This window comes from Leuciscus leuciscus (assembly GCF_965113295.1).
Source record: "Leuciscus leuciscus genome assembly, chromosome: 2".
Classification (NCBI taxonomy): domain Eukaryota; kingdom Metazoa; phylum Chordata; class Actinopteri; order Cypriniformes; family Leuciscidae; genus Leuciscus; species Leuciscus leuciscus.
In genome coordinates, this window is record NC_138726.1 from 32,247,824 (window position 1) to 32,271,542 (window position 23,719).

General features: G+C 38.0%; 1 protein-coding gene across 1 annotated transcript in view; it reads left to right on the top strand.

The window, feature by feature from the left end:
* Window positions 1–23,719, top strand: part of itfg1 (integrin alpha FG-GAP repeat containing 1) — a 144,713-nt gene that overhangs the window by 8,756 nt on the left and 112,238 nt on the right. The window contains exon 7 of the mRNA XM_082162167.1: window positions 17,682–17,731. Coding sequence (XP_082018293.1) covers window positions 17,682–17,731 — 50 coding nt within the window. The remainder of the gene's footprint in view (window positions 1–17,681; window positions 17,732–23,719) is intronic.

Below are 23,719 nucleotides of genomic sequence, written 5' to 3' on the forward strand. Positions count from 1 at the left end.
GAGTAGCCGTATATCTCGAGCCTCAAAGATGTTTTGACATTTATTTTTGATAAGTATGCTCATTTTTGTTAAGTCACGCTCAGAAATGTGTCATTTGCATATTAAAAGCACAAAAAAAATCGTGATTTTAATATGCAAACATATTCTCCAAACACAATATCTCCAGCCTCCCTCGGGATCCGGTCAAAGCTCCGCTGGAGGTGGGAGTTGAAGATCTCTCTGACAGGAGACTCGGCCAAACCTTCCCAGCAGACCCTTACAGTGCGCTTGGGTCTGCCGGGTCTGTCCAGCTTCCTCCCCCGCCATCGGATCCAACTCACCACCAGGTGGTGATCAGTTGACAGCTCCGCCCCTCTCTTTACCCGAGTGTCCAAGACATACGGCCGCAGGTCAGATGAAACAACCACAAAGTCGATCATCGACCTACAGCCTGGGGTGTCCTGGTGCCACGTGCACTGATGATGGTGCTTGAACATGGTGTTCGTAATGGACAAACTGTAACTAGCACAGAAGTCCAATAACTGAACACCACTCGGGTTCAGATCAGGGGGGCCGTTCCTCCCAATCACACCCCTCCAGGTGTCACTGTTGTTGCCCACGTGGGCGTTGAAGTCCCCCAGTAGAACGACGGAGTCCCCAGTCGGAGCACTTTCCAGCACCCCTCCCAGAGACTCCAAGAAGGCCGGGTACTCTGCACTGCCGTTTGGCCCGTAGGCACACACAACAGTGAGAGACCTATCCCCGACCCGTAGGCGCAGGGAAACGACCCTCTCGTTCACCGGGGTAAACTCCAACACATGGCGGCTGAGCTGGGGGGCTATAAGCAAACCCACAGCAGCCCGCCGCCTCTCACCATGGGCAACTCCAGAGTGGTGAAGAATCCATCCTCTCTCAAGGAGTGTGGTTCCAGAGCCCAAGCCGTGCGTAGAGGTGATCCCGACTATCTCTAGTCGGAACCTCTCAACCTCACTGCGCCATACCGGGCGACGTCACGGTCCTTGATTTAATTTTTCTCATAAAGGGCTTTTTTTGAACCACTCTTAGTCTGACCCGTCGCCTAGGAACTGTTTGCCTTGGGAGACCCTACCAGGGGCATATAGCCCCGGACAACATAGCTCCTAGGGTCATTCGGGTACTCAAACCTCTCCACCACGTTAAGGTGGCAGTTCAAGGAGGGGGTGTTGTCACTAAACATAATAAAATTCTGTTTAGTTACCAAATGTTTTGACAATCACAATACACTTATTAGCACTCTATTTTTATTTTATTTTTACATCCCTGTTATGTTACATTTTCACTGTTTACAAAGTCCTGCCATCTTGTCTTTTTGGCTTGTTGTTTCTGATTGCAGGGGGAAATCCATATCAAATCCCAGAAGGGAAAATCAAAAACAAAATAAAGTTAAAACTTGTTTTGAACAATTTCTTTGTCATCTGCAGATTGATGTTAAGTAGAGGGGGAAAAAAATCTGGGAATTAAAAAAAAATGTTTTAGCCCATATCGCCCAGCCTTAGTCTCTGTACAGACTTCAGAAGGATCGGAAACAAGTGAATGGTTTATTTTAATGGCATCCCTGTATGTGTACGAGGCTCCATGCGTTATTGTAACTTTAAGTACTCTTGACCGTTTCAGGCGCTTTTAGTGTTTGTTCTAAATGGTCCTGTCGTGTGCTGTGTTCAATTACTTCAGACAAAGGTGAATGATCAAGTCCATTTAAACGTGTTCCTAATAGGCTAATGCTGCCGTGCTTGAGCAGCTCTGATGGCTCAGGTATGGCTAATGTTACTGTAAAAAAAACAAAAAAACATGATTTATCACATACTTTTTTTCTATTGTCAAAATCAACTGTGATAACAATATGTGATAACATAATATTTTGAGTAATATATTAAACCAATCTCCATGGTATTAACAAAAAAAAAAAATATTTCAATGAACTAAAAAATGTAAGGCAACATGTAACTTACTTTAAGTTAAACCAACAATAATTTTTTACAGCGTGTTGCCAAAGGAATGGTAAAGAGAATAGCAGCAAAATGAACATGGAGAAGCCCCTTACATTCAATAAGTCCTTATGGTGAATTTTCATTCCTTTTTTTTTTCTTCTTCTTCTGTTTTATGTATCTCTCCATCAACATAGAGATGCCACTGGCATCTGGATCGTATTTTCACATCTTCATAATCTCCTCGATAACCCCCGGATTCAGAGTGTGCAGCCTCGTTAAAAACGGGGAGTAATTGCCAAATAATTATAAATGTCATTATGCACAAATATGCACAAAAGACACCAATTCTGCCTTCTGACTGGTTGCTAGGCAACCTTGTGTTGCAATGCTCCAAACTGCAGCCAATTAGACTTGAAATCTCTCTGAGAGTGAGCGGCGAGTTAATTGTCGTGCAGTGTAAAGGAAACAGATTTTCCACATTAGGGGACTGCTGAAGTGGGAAGTTCATCAAATCATTTTCTGCAGCAGTCTTCCAGACTAACACTCGCAGTTGAACATTTAGGCTACATTAGGCCAAATGGGCGTGATCATGTGCTGTCCCTCTTTGTGCTTTTTATTGTTTTTCCAATGGGACTTTAATGCCTTTTCATTTATGTTTTTGCAAAAAGAGAATCATCCAATAAAGTAGCTGGATTTTGCAGACGATGCAGGAAGATGCCACTCTTTAACAGGGATAAATTTGGACCCATCAAGATTTGGAGTCATTTCCGTGAGGCTTATTGTATGGCACCCCAGAGACGTCTGCTAGATCTGCAGAACATAGCAGGTGGATAACACAATGACTGGGTGTTCCTCCTTGTACAGACCTGGTACAGCTTTACTGACAAATAGCTTGAAACAATGTGGGTAGAGATCTCATTATTTTTCAATATGTATGTCTTCTCACTGCCTCCCGGTTTTATAAGCAGTAAACATGCTCGGAGGAACAGAACTGATATACGGTGCCTTCCAGACAGTTGGCAGTAAATCAAAGAGCTAAGTTGTAGTATTTACATGATAAATAAAAGTCGAGAGAGCAGATGTGTTGTTGATACTGAGCTGAAGTTGTTCCACAAAGTTGATGACCAATGTTAATCTGTTCCTGAAGAGTAGGCACACTTAACACTAACAGATAAGATATAGGCACCCAACCTAATTTAGTTCAGTGTTTATTAATCAAGCATTTTTTTTTAAACGACTAACTTTATTTGTCCTTCACTCAGTTAGTGGCTGTAGCTAATGGAAGAGACTGTTTAAATGGATCAATGTCCCAGAAGACTCCGTAACCTGCCTGAGCTGGCTCAGATTCTCTTTCTCCCACTATCTCCGTCTTCGCTCTTCTCTTTTACTGTCAGCCACCCCAGGGCCAGTTTATCCACCCACACGGGTGTTTTTTTTTTTTTTTTGGCATTTTGTTTGTGCTCTGGGTGCTTGTTCAAAACTATTATGATTACTTGCATTATGTTGGTGGTGTGTTGTCGCAGGCTAGGCATGTATGCTTATATTCAGTAGCTTGTGCAGAACTGGTGGGAAAGAGAGATTTCACAATGGCACATATACATACTGTTGTACCTGATGATAGGTAGACCATTCCAAATATGTGATGTCATTTCAACTTTTATTTCTTAAATAACATCACCATTCCTTAATAGCAAATTGGAGTTAAAAAGTTAAACAAAAGTTATGGAAGCAAAAGGTATGCAATAACATTTAAAAATATGTATTATATAAATTAGTATAATAATAATTTTACTAGTTGACAAAGTAGCCAAGTGAAATGTTTACCTTCCATAGAAAAGAGGTTGTGTTACCTTATTTCTGCTCATTTCCACATATTTAAAATGACATCAATCCTTTTTGGAGAAATAAAATGCAAGACCGGCAACAATTTCAGCCGTAGTGTCAATTTTCTTATTAAGAAGGATATTTAAATAAAATGTTGAACACATGACTGACCATATGAAGTGAGAAGGATATTTCCGGGTTCGTAGGATCACTCGCTGCTCCACCATGAATAAATCGTCATTTGAATGCTTGAGTTTTATTACTGAGAAGCCATGCAAATGTAATTTTACAGACGTCCCCATGAGAAACAATTAACGTCTGAATAGAGCTCAAGACACAATGTGATCACATCACTGAAAACACATTTGAAGGTGGTCTGAGACAGATTTTGACCTAATATAATGAAGATGTGAATGCAAATTCATTTTTGTTATCCTCACTCAGCTGTATGCAGTGTGTAATGAGGTTACGCCACTGCTATTAATCATGTACGTCTATTTGACTATTTTGCAGTGTGAAAAAAAAAAAAACAGACACTGAGCTCATGTAATGTATTCCCCTAAATTATAAAAAATGAACAATATCTGATTTACGTATCAAATAGGAAATGCTTAATGAATGTTTTTAAAATATCAGATATGTTTTAGATATCATGACCTCTTAAGTGAAATGTAAGTGGCATTGTAAGTCACACTGGAATGAAGGTGTAAATGCAGTCTGGCTAAATAAAAATAATGCCAGGTGTACAGGGTGCCATAGTCTGCATAACTTTAAAATGTATATTGTTATTTACTCTCCATATTCAAACATTGAGCATTAACTCATCACACAGTGTTTGACGTCATTGCTTCCCGCAATGACATGGCACACCATTTCGATTTATTGAGAAATGTTAAAATGTGACATTTTATGAACATTCCTCTGCATCCCACAAATTTGCTCATCATGTGACTGTTTTATTTTGTATTCCAACAAAAACAGACAGATACAAAATGCTGTCAGTGGCCTGAGCATCTAAGCTTGTTAGTGCAATAAGTTGGCCCGTTTCTCTCTCTGCCAGCATAATGTGAGCGAAATGGAATAAGGAGTATGTGGTGCTGGCATAATCCCCTCCACTCCACCTATGTTGTTCTCGTAATGGTTTTATAAGATTATAACCCCTCAGAATAGCATCTCTCCATTTTATGCCAGCGCCGCCATGCTCATGAATGAAGTGCTTTGGGGAAGAAAAAAAAACAGGGGAAACATGGCGGATTTGTTGGCTTAGATATTGGCTTATGTAGCATCTATTTATAGGTTTCAATTCTTCCCTTGCCCTGGATTCAATGCCCTGCTTTAACCCTCAGACCCACCAAAAGTTTTTCCCTATACATTTCCTGACTGCCAGCTCGATGAAGTTTGTTTCCTCTGAGATTAATTCCATTCAATATTCATTTAATTTAGTTCAATTCTCTCAACAGACTGTGAAGAAATCCTCAGTCAGGGAACCGCCGTAGATCTACAAAATGTAGGTGACGCATACGAGTCTGTTAACAAGCTGAAACTGGGTGGTTGCATGAAAAATCTTTTGAATCTCTGTTATCCTTTCAGTAACTCACTGAGTTTCATTATATAATTTCCATACAGAGAGTTTATGTCTTCTGAAGTGCATCTCGAGTCGGCAAATGAAACGTCAGGATGGATTCAGATTCAGGATGCATGAAATACCCCAATTTTTCTGTTTTTCTGGGCTAAGGTTTGTGTCTGTGCGTGTGTGTGTGTGTGTGTGGTTTATGTGTGTGTGTGTTTATAATGGTAGAAAGAGATTGTGATGCTCACAGCTGTGGCATCGTGCAGAGACGACTCTGATGAAGGACTGACCTTGAGAAAGAGGCAGCTTTCTCTCATGTTCTCGGTCTCTTTTATTTCTCTGTTTCCGCCTCATGGCCTGTTTGAAGTGAATAGTGCACCTTACTGATTATAGTGGGACCACGCTGTGCTAATCTCAGAGGATATAGCCTGTGGCCTTCCACCTGAAAGGAGGAGTGACATGGTGTCAGCATGACTTTAGAATTCAGGATGATGTCTTCACAGGAATGTAATTACAGATTTGCCGAACTGCCTCTGCCAGTACATTACAATGGTGCAGGCTGTTTTGGTGTCCATGTCCTGTCTCAAGGTGTCATTTGCAGAGTCAGAAACGCTTTAAGTCTGCCATTTGAATGTCATTTGGCTGGGGTATCTTTTTCAGTGTTGAGTGACATGACTTTTTTTCTGATAATGTCAAAGGCTGTCCTCAGCTCAATTGGAGAAGAGAGGTTAAGACAGCAGAACCTCTTCGAGCTTTTCCATTGAAAGGACAGTCCAAAGTCCTTTAGCTTTGTTCTTCCAGCTCACTTTACAGTCTTGTCACTCTCAAAACACTCCATTCTGTCATTAGCCTATTTATCAAAGTCTCATTCACCTGTCATCTTCAAGTCGTGATCGTCTGATCTCATCGATAGCATTTCGGCCCTTTAGGACAGCCTAGTGTAGCTCGTTGACTCCCTCAAGGGCATGAGAGATGGATGGAGTCATGGATGGTTGGCTGAGTAACAGCTCTACAAATAAGCAACGTTCCACCTTTTGAACCTCAGGAGAAAGATCTAGAAACAGCCCCGTGGCATCAGCCAAACCACATATAAGATGGGCCCTCTGAAGCCTTCAGACAGTGGGCAGACTGGAGGTTTTGTTAGCTTGGTGCTTGCATTGGTGGCATGATTTGTTTTGTTGAATGTTTGATGTTGCAGCTGTATCTAAATTTAAAGGGGTCATTTCATGAGGCATCTCTTTTTCCATTGATCTTTTACAATGAAAGAGATCATTGTACTGTGAAAACATCCTGTATCTTTCATTAGTCAAAACTTCCAGCCCATAATGTGCCCAGGCGTCTCGTTCTTACATCTTTTGGCATGTGCTGAGACATAGGGAGAGAAAGCAATGGTTTCGCTCGCTCTGACGGCATGGTGCCTCAGAGGCGGAGGAAGTTGCTCACGGCAGGCGAGCCGATGATAATGGAGATCATTTGGTGTGCAGCATGTCAGCATTGTTTGGAACTAACGAGGGCTCAAAAGTTGTGAATGCATCGTAATTAACTACCAATCAGCACCTTTGCTTCCCCTCTTTTGTCATTTAGAGCTGTTGTGCTTTTGTCTCCTGAAAACCTGCATTTTTTTGCCTCCATATTGAACATGGGCTATGTTCGGAATGGCATACCTCCTGTGCATATAATACTTATTAAATAGCTTAGATATTTGTATGTATTTGTAAATATTTCTATATTCGAGATTACCATTCCTCCGTGCAGATAAAAGTATGTCCTGTTTATATTTAAGGCCATATGATGCAGAGGGAATCACGGAATCCACTCCAGTCATGAAAATGGAATTTACAGTATAACACAGATGTCACGTAAAAACGCGCAAATTGATGGATAGATAAATAAATTGAAATTAGAGCTGTACTATAAATCAAATCGCTACATGGTCTAGTGTCTGTGAATATAAAAAGAGATTGCTGAATATAATACATTTATAATCAGCTTTTTTTGCGTGTCTCTGTGTGAATGTAGGTGAACGGCGCCGTTTCATCTTCTACATACTCAAGTACACGTGGCGCTCATGGTGTTTTTAGCGTCTGCTGCCTGGCAATATGAAAACAATATGAACATCTCCAGAGCTGCTCTGGGAGAACACTTAATGAACATTTCGGTACTTTATTTGAGAAAAACAAATACTCTCTGAAACTCAAAGGTCTTAGCTACAACCTATCAAAATAAATGTTCGGTTCAACTTGAAGAAATTATAATATAAATATAATTGAATCGTAGGCTTCAATAGAATGTACTTTTCAAAATAATAATAATAAAAGGATAACATTTTCATTTGATTTACATTTTAAAACATTAATTAAACTGTTAATGTTTTATGCATTAATTTGATTACCACCTTTTTTGATATTTATATTATGCTAAATCATAAAATACAGAATCCAGAAAAATGAATACAGACAAACCAGAATTTCTGAATAAAAAACATTTCATAGGACTCTATTATTCTTAATTTTAATAAATGATCAATGATAAAATAAGTTGTTAATCTAATCCATAATCAATTATTAAATGTAATAGATTAGACGTGTTTTTGATGATTGAAATTTGAATAAACAAAACAAACAAATGCTTTTAAGTGTGTTGAAGCATTTGTCCAACCAAAAAAAACCCTGTTTTCATTAATGTAACAGTCATTTTAACTGAAGATAATGATAATAATAATAATTGATTGTTGTTGAATACTGTATATTTGGAAACCGTGATATTTTCTGAGACTGTTACCATGAAAATCTCAAATCAGAAATTTATTGTCAATGCTGCTCCAAAACTTTTATTAATAAATTAAGTTTGTAAACATCAATGACAGCTTTAACTTGTCAATGGCCATGGTATATGCAGGATAATGCTCAGCTAGCTGTGCGTTAAACGATTTTAATGCACGACGTGGAGGCAAAGAAGATTTATGTAATGGTACAAATAAACTAATTGTGTAACCATGTGTACATATTTGTCATCAAAAAATCCAATTGATTATATGTAAACCAGTCTCTTACATTTTAACAGGCAAAATTTAACCTTGCTTGTTCCACAGTTAACCGTATCTAAATCATGTTCATACCTTTAACTGATTATTATTATTACAATCAACAGATTTATGTTGAGTCTAAGGAATTTGAATAAATGCCAACAGATTTATGTTGAGTCTAAGGAATTTGAATAAATGCATTTTGTAAATATTATTATTTAAATAAAATAATTTAGGTGGCACTTTTTGGCAAATGTACAAGGTTATTTGGGTGTTCTCTGCTACAGAATCTGCATTTACAGACACTTTGGTTGCTGCGAACGGCAGTAAATATGCTATATAAATTCCCCAACATAGCATGTCCTTGCATCTTACAGTAATGTGGATGTGGAATAAAGGTATGTTTGTATTGTGTTTTTGAATATTCACTCTTGTGAATTACCATAAGTGTTTCTAGAAATCTCTTTCTATTTCTCAAGGTGACTGTCAGAAGCTCTGGCTTTCATAGAAATAGATTTTTGTATACATAGGACTTTTGTGTATATATAAAAACGCACTTGTTAGCTACCTATTAACCTAAAGCACTTTAACTGCATGTTATTAAAACTATTATTTAGTTTCATATTATTTTGATTATCTTAGACTTTTAATGTGACAAAAATAGTAAAGAGGGTTGTGGTGAAGTGTGAGAAAGAGAGTGAAGCGATCTGCTACAGAAAGTATAAATATATGCATATATCATAAATGCATTTCCTTCACACAAATATCTGAACCCAGAGCGTACCGTTTTTTCTATTTATTTTTTGTAGAAGTAATTAAATGTAATTAATGTCATTTTACATTAAAATAATACAAATTACTTTAATTATATGTAATGTTATTATAATGTTGTGTTTTTTAATTGGTTTAACAAAATTGAATTTCAAAATTGAATTTCAAATGCCTCCTGGTTTGGAAGTCACTATATTAGATGCTTTAGGCTTATTGTCTGATTTAATGGCAGGCAGAGAGCAGCTGTAGAATAACTCATGCACACAAACACCAAATCATCACAGCCCTGCTGTCGACATTTTGGTGAGCTATATGTTAGTTTTGGGATGGAAGGTACTGTATGTGCTTATCTCTGTTGGCATGGAAACCGCCTCCTCATATCTGTAAAATATAATGGTGTTTGGGATTTGGGTTTCGCTCTCATGCTGAAATACTGCACCCACATCATAGCCCTGCATGTTTGACAGACAGACGGTTCGATGCACTCTGTGACAAAATCCATCATGACTTCCTCTCATCAGCATTGAGTTTGTCAGGATATCCATGCATTAACCGATTGTGAAAGGTATATGCAAATGTGATCTAGAAGCTAGAAGTCACATGCAATTACACTTTAAATAAAATATTCAAACTTTTAGTCATGCAAAAAGCCAAGAAAGAGTGAAATGGGTGCGTATGATTTTTAGAATTAATTCAAGCTGACAAAAACACATATCCCAAACAGCATAGATGACAACTGAAAATAGCAATGGAAGTCCATTACATTGTGTTTCACTCTCTGTTAGAGAATCATGCTGTTGAAGGATATTATGTGTTATCTTCAAGCTATAGCATTTGGCCCCCGACTAGGAAACTTCCACGGTAATGGAACAATCTTAGTGGGAGAGAAAGATCGAATGAATGTGTGGAAGTGTGAGGATGTCTTTTAAAGGACATTTCTGTGTATGTGTGAGAGAGTGAAAGGTCTGTTAGGTCTGTGTCTGTGAGAGTCTGTTAGTGGAGAGGTGGATCTGTCTGCTGAAAGAGAATGTAATTCAGTTGTAGTATAAGAAAGTAATCCAGCCACCTCAAGTGCAGAAGTCATTTTTTGCAATGAATACGAAACGTTAAAAATATGCAAGATTTCCTCTGCTGCTTAGAATGAAGTGAATTTAATGTTCCAAGTATTAATACTTGTGTATTATTTGTATCATACTGTGTAAGCTCGAATGCACTGGTAAAAGAAACATAAAATGTGTGCATTTCTGTATTTGCTTTAAAGTCACTTAGACTGCAGTATGTGATTACAGTGTTATCTCAAATTATCGTGACAAGCCTACTGGGTGATATAGCTTGATATGTTTCAGCCTTTCAACAACATACAATATATATACATGTCAATGATTTTTGCCCCTTACGCTGATTTCGCCCAGCATGTAAACACACTAACCTGCTTTCTGTTGGCTTACTGAAGTGCGCATGTGTGATAAATGTGACAGGAACATGTCCTTACTTTGAATTTAAGCGCATCCAGACAGCGAGCATTTTGCAGTAAGGGAGGAGGAAATACAGTATATCGCAAACTCAGACTTTTTCTTGACCACAAAAAATGATAAAAATGCTTTCATTTCGTATACAGCAGAAGAAGAAGTGGTACAGTCCAAATGCTGCATTTGTAACTGCATGAGAGGATAATATATATGAGCCGTAAGTTTCCCCTTGACATGTTGCAACACTCTTCTTCGCTTTATTTAACATCACAACCGACATAACAAATGAAATATGCAGGGTTTACTCGCAGTTTACTTGCTTTGTCAGGTTATTGGTTTGCATGTAAAACCAGACAACGGGTTATCAGCGTACTGGTGTGTATGTAAACGTGCTCAATAATTATGTAGCCTATTTGATCTGGAAATCCTTAATGGTGTTTTTTTTTTTTTTTTTTATCAGAAGAACTGCTCAGTAATTTCAACCAAACACCAGTGGTAGTCGATTAAACCAGAACCAGAAATTGCAACTTTGACTTTACTTCAGTGTTGTGACGTATTTCCAAGTAGAACGGATTATTGAATAGAGCACTGGGGTTTACTTTAGCGCACCTTCTCTCTTTCCCTCGCTCATAGTGGACTGACGGTTGGATAGGAGTGGCTAAGGATATTCAACCCAAGCCGTCAAAGTGATGTCATCAGAGAAGGAACGCCATTCCATATTTTCAGATTTTAATTAAAGATTACTACGACAAACTTTCTTTTTTGTGTATGTTTTTCCTGGGTTCTACGTCAGAATGTCGGCTCATTATTGGCTTGCTCACACACAACCAGCGTCGGCCAATTGTGAGCATACGTTCTGACGTAGAACCCAGAAGCGCTGCACTGTTTACACTACGTCAATGTAATGAGGATGAGTAATTAATGAATAAAAATGTTCATTTTTGGGTGAACTAACCCTTTAAGTTGCAATAACGCTCACACACACTTGCGCACACTCGCAGGCTGTAAATGTTAAAGTAGCGGGTGCAGTTTTTTATTACTCGCTTTTGTGTTTCGCCTCCCTCCGCCATTTTACGCTAGTTTTTTATTTTTTTTTATTTTTTATTTTTATTATTATATAAAAAAATAGGACATACAGGAGGAAAACAACATCTTCTGTACATCAAAAAAGTCTATAGACAAATCACAATTAGGCCAGGGGGTTATCAAAAACAAAGTATAACGTAAAGAAAGCAAAGAAAGGAAAAAAATTAAATAAATATCTTGTAAAGCTTACAGAGGTCATATGATCTAACAGCTTTTTTGTTTGTACACTCAGCTATTGAGAGAACATAGTTCTTAATATTAGCAGCAAGCTCCAGAAAGCTTGGTTTCTTTTTTAAGAGTTTTGACTTGTGCAAATAAAATTTGGTTAAAATAATAAGCAAATTTATCACATAATACTCTGAACATAAATTTTTATCATGTTGAGTGAAACCAAACAAAACATTTTCCCACCACAATGCAAATTGCCATTTTACGCTAGTGTGAGAAGCGCGTATGTGATGAATGACGTCAGAGAAACGTCAATAGGCTATAATCGATTATGGTCTATTACTGCATCGATGCAGAATCGTCCACGTCTGCATCGCGATGCATCATAGAAATACTTCATTTCAACACCCTTAGTTATTATTATATTTGACTTATTAGAAGTATTTGCTATAAGGAGTATATTTCAGTTATTTAATTTTTTCAGGAAACCATCCTTAAAATTGTCATCCTTCACAATTCTTCATGACTCAGAATAATTTTCCTGGAAGTGACAAATGTAGCAACAATTAGAGCATTATTAAAGTCTGTCTTCAAAATCATCTACATTATACAATATCATGGTAGAAAACTGAATAAATCACTCTGCCGTTGTTTGTGACCTCACTCCAGTGTAAGTCTTCTGCATGTTGTGATGCTGGATTTGTTTTTTGGTGTGCTTATCAGTTTCATAACTTACAAAACAATATTATGCTGTGCGAACAAGGTCTCAGAGGAACAGAGTAGATTTTATTGATCTCGCTTTCTCACTCATTTCCTCCTTTCTTTTCACTCTCCTCTTGTTGTCACGTCTGCCGCTGAACACGTTCGCTTTGCTCTCTCTTCTTCCTTCCCTTTGCTCTGAATAAGAGGGTGCTGGAAAGGATGGCAGTAGCAGTTGAAGGAGTTTTGGAGACAGATGCTCTTGCATCTCTCCTCGGCTGTCTCTTCTTCCCGGAGAGCCTATCTCTGCCTGCGTTTCTGCTGTTACCCATAATGCCTCAGGAAAGGCAGTTAGAAAATAGTGATTCTCCAACATTTCTCAGCTGAAAGAGTGCAGGCCACTGCTGTGCTTCTTGCTGGGTGCTCGTTTAAATTCTGTCATTAGATATAATTGAAATCTGTTCCTCCTCCCAAAATTCCCCCTCCAAATGCACAAGCCCCGCTGTGACTCACAGTATCACAGATTCGCAATGCACGTTAGCTATGTGTGTGTGTTTTCCCCCCTATATTTTATGAATGTTTGAAATCTTACGTAATCACTTTTAGGGATGCTATTGTCATTACTCCACTTGCCGTGTTGTTCCACATGTGATGGTGAAAGATAAATGAGATCTGTCTCATTTTCCCTTCTGGCGACACGACTGGCTTTGTGTGTGCCGGAAAATAGAGGCACAGCGATTTTAGCAGCACATTGTTTTGTAGCTTGTAAGACAAGCTTTATATAGCCTGAACAGTAACAATGTTTCGTTATGCAAAGTGATTTTTGTGGCAGTAGTGTTTCATGCTCAGAAGTGGCCTTTTGTTCCATTGGCATTCAGTGGTTCAACAAATTAAACATCAGACAGCTTGTTTTTCCATATATTTATTTCTTTAATCAGATTTGATGAATGTCTTTAACTTTAGTGTCATGTAATTTTTATTTGTTTTCTCTGAATGGCCTCTAAAAAAATCAGTCTGTGTAATGTTTTATTAACACTTCACATATAATGTGTAGATTGTCCTCCCTCTGTCTAACTATCCTCTCTTCATGACACATAATGTAAAGGTGCTCCTCAATTATTTAACTCTGACGGCCCTCTCAAATATTAATACCTTAATGGAGGGACCGTGCCAACTGGGTAATGTAAAAAGAAACAAATAATGTGCACAAGATGCCATACATGTTCCCATAGCAAGCTGGGAAAGTGAGATTGCATAGCAACAGAGTGACCTGGCTGCATGCTGTTAGTGAAGGAAACGACAGCCTGAAATGAATCGGAGAGGCATATTTTAGTACATTACTGCAACATGTATAATCAAATTATTTTGATTAATTGTCTGAGATTCACATTACTCTCTGTCACTCCCTGTTATGTTCTCCAGCGCTTCTGATTAACCAATTAAACCGGACATTTGTGTCTGAAAGGATGGTTGATTCTGCTGATTCTGTGCAGATTGGTTTCAACGATGGAGGATGTAAACACAACACACATGTTCAGCAACTAATCGAGCGTTTCTTTCAAATGACCAGAGAGCTCCCTGTGGTTTCCAGAGCTTTCCTACCCACCCGTGACTGCAGCATCATTGCTAAGCTAAATGAATTCCTGAAAACTGCCAATGGATGTTTAATTGAACTTTTAGCTTATTTTGTTCAATCTAAACAAATTTGTCAATATTTAAACAATTATTCCATACCTCTTAAAATTAAGCTGTATATTTTCGACTTGAGGAAATATCTTGTTTACTTGTTACTCTTAAACTCTTGAATATTTCATAGATTTGATGCTATAAACCCTCCAAACTGTGTCAAATTCAAATACGGCAACTAGTTGCTCCTTTGAAGTGTCCGTTGTAGTAGCTTGCTGCCTTGAGAACAAAACTTTGTTTTCAGGTGGACCAGCATAGCAGCCAGATTGGATCAGACTGATCATATCAGTCAGATTGGAGATGTCTGTTTTAGACAGAAAAACATATATCAGACGGTGAACGCTGAGTGGGGGTCCATGGTCATACCACATGAGGCCATCTTTCTTGTTAACTTTTTTACAAGAAACCAATTTAAATTGGTTGAAACTGGCCTTGAGAAACAAACATGTTTGAAATATTTTTTTTTAAAGGCTTCATTGAAAGTGAAGTCGTTTCTGAAAGGTTTTTTGAGTGTCTGCCTCAGCCTTTGCAATGCACACATTCAATATGTCTTGCCCTGTCATTATTAAAATATGATATGCTTTTTAAGTTTGTAGAAGTAGTATAATTTGTTTTGATTTTAATGTTTTGTTGTAATTTGTTGAAGTTGCTTTTAAACAATATTGTTCCTTTACTTTTTAGCTGACACATCTTTTAAGTTCATCCACTGCAGACTGTTTAGTTAGTTAGATAAAATGTATTCCTTTTAACTAAAATTATTAATTACATTAATTGCTGATGGCATTCACACAAATCAATTGTGAGAGAAATGTTAAAATAACTGATTATAATAACACATTCTAAATTAAGCAAAACTCCTCCAATGCCAGATTTGCTGCATGTTTTTGCACCAGATTGGAAAAATTGTGATTTCAAAACGGCAGTCTGGAAGAGGAAAACATTTTCAGGGTCATGTTAGCATTTCACTTGCCAAACTGCAGAATGTGTTAGAAGCTTAAACTTTTGTAGTTGACACTTAGAATGAAAGTCGCTATTTTTACACATCAGCATAAAATCTTTGTAGTAAGTGTTGGTGTATGATAATGTACGCAGAGAAGTGTGTGTGCATGCGTGTGTGAGAGAGTGTGAGAGAGTGTGTGTGGGTGGGTGTGTGAGAGAGTGTGCGTGTGTATGTGTGTGAGAGAGTGTGCGTGTGTGAGAGAGAGTGTGTGGGTGGGTGTGTGTGTCTGCGAGGCCCCAGACCTGAGTGTAATCAGCTGACTGTACTGGTGGCACTACTCTAAGTCTGATTAATGAAGCTGTTTATTCCGCACCTCATCAGCCACTGCCAGCGAGCACTCCACTCCCACAGGGAACACCACTTTACCAAGAAAAAGAGAGAGAGAGGAGAGGAGTGGACAGGAGGGATAAAAGATGGAATGTGTGAGACCTGGAGAAGTGAGATAGGTAGATTTTTTTTCGAGAGGACAAGGAAAAGGACGAAATGAGAGGCAGAGGACAAAGGTTTGCAGCCAGAGCACAAGCTCTTGAGTTCAGTATCTGCTCTTTATTTCTCCTCAAAGGTCAGCACTAGCACAGATGCTCTAATCGCTTCAAACATCTGTACCGGCCCACCTCATAACACTGGTTTTAAAACTTACACAGCCTCACCCAGGAATAGTTCACCACAAAAATAAAATACTGTCATAATTTGCTCACCCTCACATCATTCCAAACCTGTATGACTTTCTTCTGCAGAACACACAATTTTTTGAAGAATGTTGCTAACTAAACCGTTTTGGTGATCATTGACTTCCATTTGTATTAACAAAAAAACACATTGACACACATTTTCTGTTCTGCAAAAGAATGATAGACATGCAGGTTTTGAATGACATGAGAGTGAGTAAATAATGACAGAATTTTAAATGTTGGGAGGGAACAATCCCTCTTAAAGGGCCATTTTATGCTCCTTGGAAGCATTTTTTTTTTTCTCTGTGGTCAACATTTAATATTAATCAGGTTAAATAACATATTTCAAGTTAGCAATACAATCTGACATGAACTGTCCAATAAATGTTTTTTATGCTCAATTTGCCTTAAAAGGTGTATTTAAGTTTGGTAAAAGCCAATGTACATGTGCAGTCCCCAGCGCACATTTAGGACACCAGAGCTTAACCAATTGCCTGTTGCAATTTGTCTTATTCATAGAAATTGGAATGAAACATTTTGGTATATATACAGTCTTTTCATTAGGGTGGGGCAAAAAATAAATAAATGTGTTGCTTCAAATCAAACATTAGTATAATGATGTAATGCGTCTTTGTTCATGGATTAGAATCCTTTATTGGGTGAATGGTGAATTTCTTTTGTTAACTAAGATGACTGAGGAGCGATAGCCATGTATCCCTGTCCACGCTGAAATATCATTAGTTCACAAATCCATTGAACATCAAATATGTTTTTATTGGCTGTGATAGTGTTGCACTTCTTAACTCTTTTGTTTTCCTCTGTGTGGACAGACACATGTTTTAAAACATTGAACTTGTTTGTTCAAAAGAGTAAAGAAAATCCTGTTTTCCACGCTATAACTGTCTCTTTCTGTTTCTTTTCTTCATGCATTTTTTTTCTCTCACCCTCACACACCTGAAGCGTTGACTGCTGTGTTTGAAAGCAGTGTAAGTTTCACAAAAATAACATGAGGCTGTTACATGCTTCTTGCTCCATCTCCAACAACACCCAGGCCTCTAAAATGAAGCCATCATCAAACAAAAGGAAAGAAGGACATCGACAGCAAGAAAAAATTACAGCACTTGTCTACGCCTATCAGTGTAATAACTCCATGTCAGACTCTGTCAGTGTTCTGGTGTGTTCTGGTTATTGAGAGAAGGACACACAACATATGAAATCACGAAAGTCATAATGGTGATGTAGGGAGCAACATCGATGTATTGAACATCTGAAATTGTCTGAATTCTGAAGACACAAACTGGAGGTGGCACCTGGTTTATATTGAGCTCAAGTTCAGTTTTACAGCTGGCCTTGTGTTTAATATGTCAATATACTGTCCTCATGGGTTACGGTTTCACGTGTGTATTCGATCTCCTTGGTTCAACTGTGCTTTTGTCAGTATCCTTCCATTCATTGTCTGCTGTGTTAATCTGCTTGCTGATTCATTCCATTTTCACTTCCCCATGTGTTTGATGAAGTCTCTTACTGTGCAATACTGTGTGTGTGTGACAGGACTGAATGAGGAGCCACTGCTGCCAGCAAGATGGCACTGGTCCGTTTCTCTTTCTGTCACAGGAATCTTTACTTCCACATGTTGATGATGGCTCTCACACTCAGTGCATTCCTAATTTGCTTAAATCAGAATCATACTCTCAAAGCAAGGAAGTCTGGTCATTTCTGGTGAACTAACTAATGGTCTCTCTCTCTTTGTCTCTCTTTTCTCACAGATTTGTTCCTCACCACCGAATCAAATGAATTTGAGACCTGGATCAATAAGGTAGATTAGAGCATTACTTCCTTTCCTTTAATCTTTAACACTAGTGTATTAACATTTAGGAGGGAATTCCCACTGCATGCAGTCATTTATTTGCATGGGCTGTCTGTGCTGTCTTCGCAAAGATTCACTAAAGAGTTACTAAAGAGTTATGCATATCAGGTAACGGCCACAAAGAAATTAGCAGTTTGCATGGCGATTATCAATCTTGCTTGTTGGTTCTAAGTGCTCCTTATGGGGGATGAAGCAGCCCACCTCAATCTGGCTTACTTTACTGAAACTGTACAACATTACTCCCATCACAGCAATCTATACACCTGAATCTGCTCTTTAAAATAGAAAATGAACACAAGTACCTCTTTTTTTAATTAAATTCGTTCTGCGTCTGTGACATTTAATTAGAGCGCTCTTGTGAACAAGCCATGTTTGCGTTGAAAAGAATAACAATAACCAAATTTAAATATTCACAGCAGTATTTGCTGTGAATACTGTTGATGTTAAACTGGTTGCGGGTGGTAGTTAGTCTAGGTTTTTGCAGTGGAATGTGTGCAAAAATAGCTGTTAATCTTAGTCATATGGACACTATTTAACACATGTTTTAGAATGTTACTTGTTATATGGTAATTAAAAGTGAAAAGTGTTTTTCTGTTTTTGCCACTTAAACTTAATTTACTTATTTTTACTTGTAAAATAATATTACAATTAAAAATAACTGTCTATTTTAATATATTTTAAAATGTAATTTATTCCTGTGATGTCAAAGCTGAATTTTCAGCATCATTACTCCAGTCTTCAGCGTCACATGATCCTTCAGAAATCTTTCTAATATGCTGATTTGCTGCTCAAGAAATGTTTCTCATTATTATCAGTTGAAATCAGTTTTGCTGCTTAATATTTTTTGTGGAAACTGATCCTTTTTTTTGATTAATTGAAAGTTCAAAAGATGAGAATTTATTTAAAATATAAATATTTTGTAACATTATAAATGGCATTACTGTCACTTTTGATTAATTTAATGTGTCCCTTCTGAACAATGTATTAATTTCTTTAAAACAAAATCTTACCCCAGACTTTTGAACGGTAGTGTATATAAAGGTAGAGAGAGAAAGGAAGTTATGGTGAGAAGGGAATGTAACAGGATCAGGAACGTATGTGTGGTCTTCCACATGCGCTAAATTCTAGGTCACAGCTTCGACATCAGTCAGAGTTGGTTTTAATGTGTGAGAGCCTGAAGAACACAGAGTCAGAGGTCAGAAAAAGAAAGTGTTATGACAGGCAGCAAAATGGATGGAAAGACTTAAAGTAGAAAAAACTAGAAAATCAAAGGTGAAAGAAGTAGATGCAGAGTTTTATAAAGGAGCATCTCTGAGCAGGTGGGAAACTGCAGAAATAGCAGATGATAAATAGTTGAACACTGTGAGCGAGAGAGAGAGAATTGCAATGTGCCGCAGTGACCCAAGCCGACTGTAAAAGGTCAGCTTACGTCTTCTTGAAGCACTGCGGCTTTTCCGGAAGCATTTCCCCGTGCCCTCTATTCTTTCCCTGCGTCGCATGAGTCCATGGCGCTCCGCTGCTGATGCTGCTTCAGAGATACAGAGGGAGGGAGTCAGGTTAGATCGCCTCTCCTCCTCCCGCAGGGCTCCTCATCATTTCATTCTGAGAGCGAGGGGCTGGTGACAAGTGCAGGGATGGATAAAATGACATGCTGTGAAGACAGACAGGCAGGGTGGAAATAAAGAAAAGGAGGAGATAAGTGGGTAGATGATTAAAGAGGGGGAGCGATGGGCGATTGCTAATCACATCTGAGGCAGCAGCCATTTTAGACTCTGCTTAGTTCATATTCCTTGAAAGAGGCTTAACGGATCCGAATGAAAAACACAGCTGATTGGTGACTAGTCTTTGATTACTGACTCTTACTGACATAAACAAACACACACCACCTCTCACAATTGTACTTGCTCACACACACACACACACACACACACACGTTACAAGGAAATGTCTCCCAGTAAAACCACAGTAATCCTGCCACTATTTACTGTGAGGTTTTTGAGTTAACAGTCTTTGGTCACAGGCCAGTACCCTCTGCTTCCTGTAGCACACTCCGTTTTAATTACTTTCCTCTCGCTCTCCTTAAACACTTATTCCCAACCCTGATTATACACACGCGCACACAGCAGCTCCAGTGTTTGTTTAAATTGAAAAGCTTCAGCTGTAGACTGCATGCAAAGTCATTACTGTAATACAAGACACCATCAGTCATTTCAGCAGCTAGACGGAGCCGCCCGACCAAACAAACAAGCCAGAAAATATTAGCCCTCTGATTCTTTAGCTTAGTCAATTATTTGTTTTTCCTCGGTTTAAAGGTATAGCGGAGGATCTTTCCAAATTTTAGATAAGACCCGCCCTCTCCACTTTTTGAAAAGTTTGATTGATTCACCAGAATGATTGACAATTAGGAGGACCAATAGTTTAGACTACCCACCAGGAAGTAAAACATCCTCCGCTATACCTTTAAGTTATAGAGTTAACCTGTCATTTGGTGAAAACACCATGACTGTGTAATTATGACTGCCCTTGGAACATTAATGCATTCACATGTGCTCACCTCATGATCCCAATCATGGCCGCCACACCAAACTCAATCGGTGCACTGCGCCACTTAAACAAGTGTTGTGTCAGTCACACAAGAGCCACACAAACACAATCCACCAGCAGCCTGTGTTTACAATCCAGAGCCTCAGTCAGTACATATTTATGCGCTTACTCTACAATATGTATATAATATCAGGGGCAATGCAGGGCTTCAGACCTCTGGATGTATCGGGTGTAGATAGTAGGGCTGGGTAAAAAATATTGATTTCTTGATTTTAATCGATTCTCATTTTTATGAACCGATATCGATTTTTAAATCCCAATAATCGATTAGGCTAGTCATCCTGTTTTCATTTGATGAATGAATGGAACATTGTAGCGTGCATCCCATCCAATAAATCACAATAATCTGTGTGCTTTGTTACTATTGATATGAAATCAAGTCTCAGATTTCAAATTACATCCATTTTTATTACGAAATTCAAAAACATAAATACCGTTTTGTCGCTGTGGCGTGAGATCGCACATGATCTTCTCTTCCGCCTTAATAATACCAGTTACAGTGCAAAATAAACACGAATGAGCATCTGAAAGTGTGTTAAGAGATCGAAAATTATCGAAATCCGTATCATGTCACGTGGAATCGCTCAATCAGTGTTTCAACCGTGGAAAGACGTCATTAAAACAGCTTGTAAACAATGTCATGTAACGTCACACTTACTTCAGAAAAACCATATCCAGTGACCATAAACTCGTTAGTCAGCTAGAAAAATTTACTCTAGAGAGGAGCATTTTGCTTAATATATGCACCATATTACATATTCATTATCATTTTTAATGTTCTTCAATATTTAATGCATGTTTGAATAAATCTGGCAAGTTTTTATGACAGCCACCATTTAAATGTTTATATTTCATATAACTGTATTATTATAACAATAAATAGAAGTGTAAATTAAGTGTTTACAAATCAGTTAATTTTTACCTTCAATAATAGTAGGCTAATGAAGCCTAGTAGACTACAACTGACTCCCATAGTTTACAGCATTAGTTAAGAGATTTGTTTTCCTTGAGAAAATTTGCCATGTATTGTACCTGATATCCAAAATAATCAATATTGAATCGAATCGAATTGGAATCAAAATTTAATCGAATTGCAAGCTTGTGAAGGGAGATTTAGCTCCTCTTTCATGAGATATCTGTTAATGATAGAGGAACCTGATGTCATACAGACATGCATATTAAAAAAATTAAAGAAGTTTCTCAAAATGATCACAGGACGGTCCACGATTTTCACCCAGTTTTGCTTAATCTTTCCAACCTTGCACGCAAACAAACAAAAACTGGTGATCTGAAAACACAGACAAACATGTTGGAGTTTAGTGATCTCCATTACATTGAATTAAAGAATACAGCCAGTCTGTGTTCCTTCAAGAGGCTGCTTGTGCTATTTGCTGGGACAGAATATTCTCTGTGACAAACTTTTAATGAAAAAAATGTCTCAGTGACAAACTCTAATAAATCTAGACACTTACTTATGCAACCTCTGTGCAACAATACATAGTGTTTTTTGTTGTTTTAATACAAAAACTTTAACATAATTTGGAATTACTGGAATTAATATTAGGAACTTCACTATTTTAGCTTTTGAGGAAAACTTCTCAAACAATTTTTTAACTAAATTTCCAACAAAATTTCAGTTTAACATATCAGTTTAAAGATTATCAGTATAACCATTATCTTGCAGCTCTGTAATATCCCTGTGTGTTTTGCATATAATATATTTAAAATACACGCATGTAGTGAGACCAGAGGGAGACTCATTTATTCTGTCCTTCTCTATTCATTTATATACTCTGAAGTTTCCTCTCTCTGCTCTACTTGTTAAACAGCCTGGGATTTAACATGGTTATGGTACAGCAGCAAGAGCTATTTTGTTGAAAAACAATTAATTAACGCTATTCACTGCATAAATCTCTTAAAATGCATAGCGGCTATTATATCAGAATGCATTCTGTTTGTTAATGATCGTCAAACTGCGAGGTTCAGCATTTAGTAAGCGTTAGCTAAACGCCTCAGTCCAACAGCCCTCAGAGAACGTTATGGCACATCATCCTTTATAGCTTTTACAATTTCAATAGTGCTGCCTGGCCGTTTTTTAACTGCCTGTAGCCGGGAGGATCAGAATGATTGTAAAACATTTCCTGTCTATAAGATAATCTAAGTTCAGGCCAGCTGAAAAAATATATAAAAATATTTGTCCATGATCTGGCATTGCTGATATAGGAGGTTAGTGGATGTGTCTTTGGAGGGTGAGCTTTTTTAGAAATTGCCAAGTGGATGATGGGATGGAGCTGGTAGTTCTAGGAACTATCCACCAGGATGGTTCCTCGTGATTTAAAGGTTCCACTAGGGCCATTTTCCTGGTTGCATTCACACCGCCAGTAGGACGTTTTTTGCTTGTTGCTTGTTTTTGCTTGTTGTTGTGACTTTTATTTTGACAGTGCTGAGAACACCAGAGCCTAGTTTATGATCTGTTTAACAGACCTGTCTAATACTTTATTAGATATACTGTCTACTTTCTTTGTATAACAGTTCTATGAAAAAGCATTAGCTTTTGCTGTGTGGTTGATGTTCAATGTCGTTAACTGAGCAGAAATTCATAATCATGTTTTGCTTGGTTTAAAGTTGTGTTGGATTTTTCTCCTTAGCGCAAAGGTTGAGGTTCATCTGTCACAGTTTTCCATGTTAGTTGAGTTAGTTTTTGCAGTAAGTATTTACATACTATAATCTGTGTGTACACATGGCTTTTTTTTAAATGGCGGGTGCTGGTGTTTAGTTTGCGTTCGGCCAATCAGTGTAAACGCCACTGGTAGTTCCTATAGTGCTGGTTTAGACCCTACTCTGAAGTAGGAGCTAATTTTGTTCCCCCAAAAGGAGTTCCTATAACTAAAATCGTCCCTAGTTCCTTCGGCGCGAACATGCCAAAAACCGGGTACTTCTGCCAATATTTCTAGGAACTATGAAAAGGTTCCTCCGGTTCTAATTTAAAAAATCCTTATCACCTCAAAAATTAAAGTTCTGTCATCATTTATTTTATCTCATGTTGTTCCGAAATTTACTACTTTTTTTCGGTTGGACAAAAAAAAAAGTTGTTGTCCATACAATGAAAGTAAATGGGAATAAAAACAACATTTGACTCCATTAACTTTCATTTACATTTTTTTTTCTAAATGTCTTAGTAAGAAAGTCACACCGTGTCCTAACTACATGCGCTGCGACGCGCGATGAAAGGTATATTTTCCATGTTAATCAGAGTTTTTGTCCTAACCAGCCGCGACGGCGACATACGACGATTCTATTTTTCTGCAACGTCGCGCTGGAACAACAAACACA